Source organism: Halyomorpha halys, unplaced genomic scaffold, assembly GCF_000696795.3.
Source record: "Halyomorpha halys isolate HHAL.00 unplaced genomic scaffold, Hhal_1.1 Scaffold234.1, whole genome shotgun sequence".
NCBI classification, from domain to species: domain Eukaryota; kingdom Metazoa; phylum Arthropoda; class Insecta; order Hemiptera; family Pentatomidae; genus Halyomorpha; species Halyomorpha halys.
The window spans coordinates 430,631-433,593 of NW_027111802.1; the positions used below are offsets into that span (position 1 = coordinate 430,631).

Consider the following 2,963-nt stretch of genomic DNA (forward strand, 5'->3'; position numbering starts at 1 on the left):
GTAAATAGAGGTAGTGTGACTATGAATTAATTTTATATTTATTAAAAATTTATAAAAGAATGTCCTGCAGCAGTCCGGGCTTCAGTCTTCGGGTTAAGGTTGGGTTTCCCAGGCTGTAGGTCACTGCTCCTTTAACTGTCAGTAACTGGGAGTGGAACTTAATGTTATAATAAAAAAACAAAAGAAAAATGTCTTCAATGTGCCTTGAGCAAATGTTTGTAAATGTTTATATTTAGTCTCAGCAGAATAGGGTCCCCTGTGTGAGGGAAGTGGCTTTGCCAAAAGTCTACGATGTTCTTAGTGTGGAGCCTGCGAAATTGCAGGGAAAACTAAAACTGCAATAACAATGCTATCATTTTTAACAATCGGCTATTGCCTCTCCTTTTCCGTCAAAAGATAGCGCCGCTTTTGTTTACAATCATATGTTTACTTTTAGTAAATAAACGCCTTATAGTTAAAATAAATCTATTTCACATATTAACTAATCTAATAAAAATTATAACATTTTTAATTTAATGTTGCTTCAACAATGAACATGTCATAAATGTTCACTCCACCATCTCCTCATCTTTCAACTTGTCATCAAAACTGAATTGTCTACCAATTATATGTTTTACTGAGGGAGCAGGTTGTAGCAACTGAGTGCCAAGTCTGGACTTGGGGAAAGTTGTGTAATAATGTAACTATTAAAATATTGTATTAATATATTACAATAATATATTACAAAATCTACCTTAATAGTAGATTAATTTATCAAGGTAGAAGAATATAAGGGTTGTAGAAGAACTACTGGTTGACAGGTGACATGAGAGGAAGCGATGTTATGGAGAATGCTATCTCTATCAACGTTCCTCTGCTCTGCTTCTTATACCACACTAAGTAGACTTATGCCATTCTCTCTTTCGCAGTGCAGTATAAGTTGCTTTTTGCCTTAAATTCATTTGCATCTTATTTTATATTCCTTAAGCCCTGACATGTCAAAATATAGTTCCATCCATGTCACTTATGGGCAAATCCGTGAGTCTGCTATGGCTACCCATTGCCATTCCCTCAGCTCTGCTAAGATTGTAGGGGTTTCATTCATACTTATTTCAAAATCTTCTCCCACATTTTACGTTTCACTTGGACTTGATGTTTGACGTTTGTCCTGTCCTTATAGTAGGAGCATATTATAGGTCTCGCTGTTTTGTAAGTTAGTGATCTAACTGGCTGATTCTACACACTACTGAGCTTCGCTAACCAAAGTCTGCTTGTTCATTGTCATGTATACCAACATGGTCTGATATCCATTACAAAGGTGAAATACTTCCTGTTTTTTCCATAATAGCTTTATGTTCCAACACTCAATGCATCAAGACTGAAACCAGAGTGAGATAGAGATACCCTGCCAAATCAGCTGGTCTGGATAGTTCAGGGATGAGCCCTATCAGGTGGTAGTTCCCTCCATACTTCATATAGGTGGCACCGTGGCTAGTTGGCTCATTTACCACTAGATGGCGCCCCTTAGTCCTTATGACAAAATTTAATCCCCTACCTTAGCACTTGTTATAAAATAATATTATAATGAGATGTAGTGAAATAACTCTTCCTTGTTAAAATTCTTTATTTAAATGAATCATTAACAACGTTTCAGGGCCATCACTCCCTCATTAGTTTATCTACAATACAAATTTACACTATTCACATTTTGTATACAACAATTCAATTTATTAAACACAATTTTCTTTATTTAAAACAAATACCTTGATATAAATATATCTTCAATTTTCACAATTATAGATGTGTTCTGTTCTCCCTATTAGTCATAGGTATAATAACAATAATCATATTGCTGTTAGTTTTTAAAAATAAAATTTCATATATAATAATAAATAAGGAGGATCTAAAACCATTCTATTAATAATTATTGAAATAAGGTTATCCCTATTTATCCTTATGTTGCTCAACTCTGGTGTTTAATTTTTTGGAAGTTTCTCCTATATCCCTTCACAATTCTGACAATTAATTTTATAAATTACATTTTGTACATCATTATTTTCCATTTTATCCTTCATATTATTAAGATAATTTCCTAATTTATTATCATTATATAAACCTAATTTTAGATTACTATGGTCATATTTTATGAATGTCCTTTTAATTTTACATGTTAAACCTGGTACATAGTTCATTTTAAAATATTGATTATTTTTATTTTTATGATCTTTCTATTCTATTTTGTTTTGTATATTATCCTATATATATTATAAAATAAAATAATAGCATGCCTGTGGACTGAATACTCTATTAACAATTGCCTGCTTGTTATGATTAATTTCAAGTACCCTTGGTAGATTAATTTATCAAGGTAGAAGAATATAATAGTTGTTATTTCATAATGATTTGGGTTTCTGCTTTTAGAGCTGTGAAATCAAGTACGAACCGGTTACATTAAGAAGGCAAACAAGTGCCAATAAGGGCACGGACACCAACAGGCTGTCAGGAACCAGTTTTGGATCAACTGAGTAAGTTTTCAAACATATGCATGAAGTTGCTTTTTCAAAACAAAAATTAGAAGCTATTTTTATGCCATGCCTTTTCTTTCTTTTCTTTGTATTAAATATATTTTTTGCAAAACACTTATAATTAAAATTTTAAAAACTTCTGAGTGTGCCTTAGTGTAAACTGTTTGTAAACATTGCTTATTTGTTTGATTTTGATTTTTTAATTGCCATATTAAAACATAGAGTTGACTCAGAGTTGGATTTTATTACAAATTTTTAAACCAGTAACAGAACTTCATTAATAATTGAAGTTTATTTATTAATTTTTGGCATTTATTTTGAATTTCTGTTTAAGTCTTGTTTGTCATTCTTTGAATAAGTAGGATAGATGGGTATTAAACTCAATAAAAGAAAACGATCATTTTTTTTAAAAGTGAGTGGTTAACCAGACCAAAAGTTGTAAAGTAGAAAAAAAAAAAA

At 31.3% G+C, this 2,963-nt stretch overlaps 1 protein-coding gene across 1 annotated transcript in view; it reads left to right on the forward strand.

The window, feature by feature from the left end:
• LOC106679933 (dedicator of cytokinesis protein 1) overlaps positions 1 to 2,963 on the forward strand; it is a gene marked incomplete in the record, with an annotated part of 79,196 nt that overhangs the window by 62,068 nt on the left and 14,165 nt on the right. Inside the window, 1 exon segment of the mRNA XM_067049787.1 lies at positions 2,401 to 2,504. Within this exon segment, the coding sequence (XP_066905888.1) occupies positions 2,401 to 2,504 (104 nt within the window).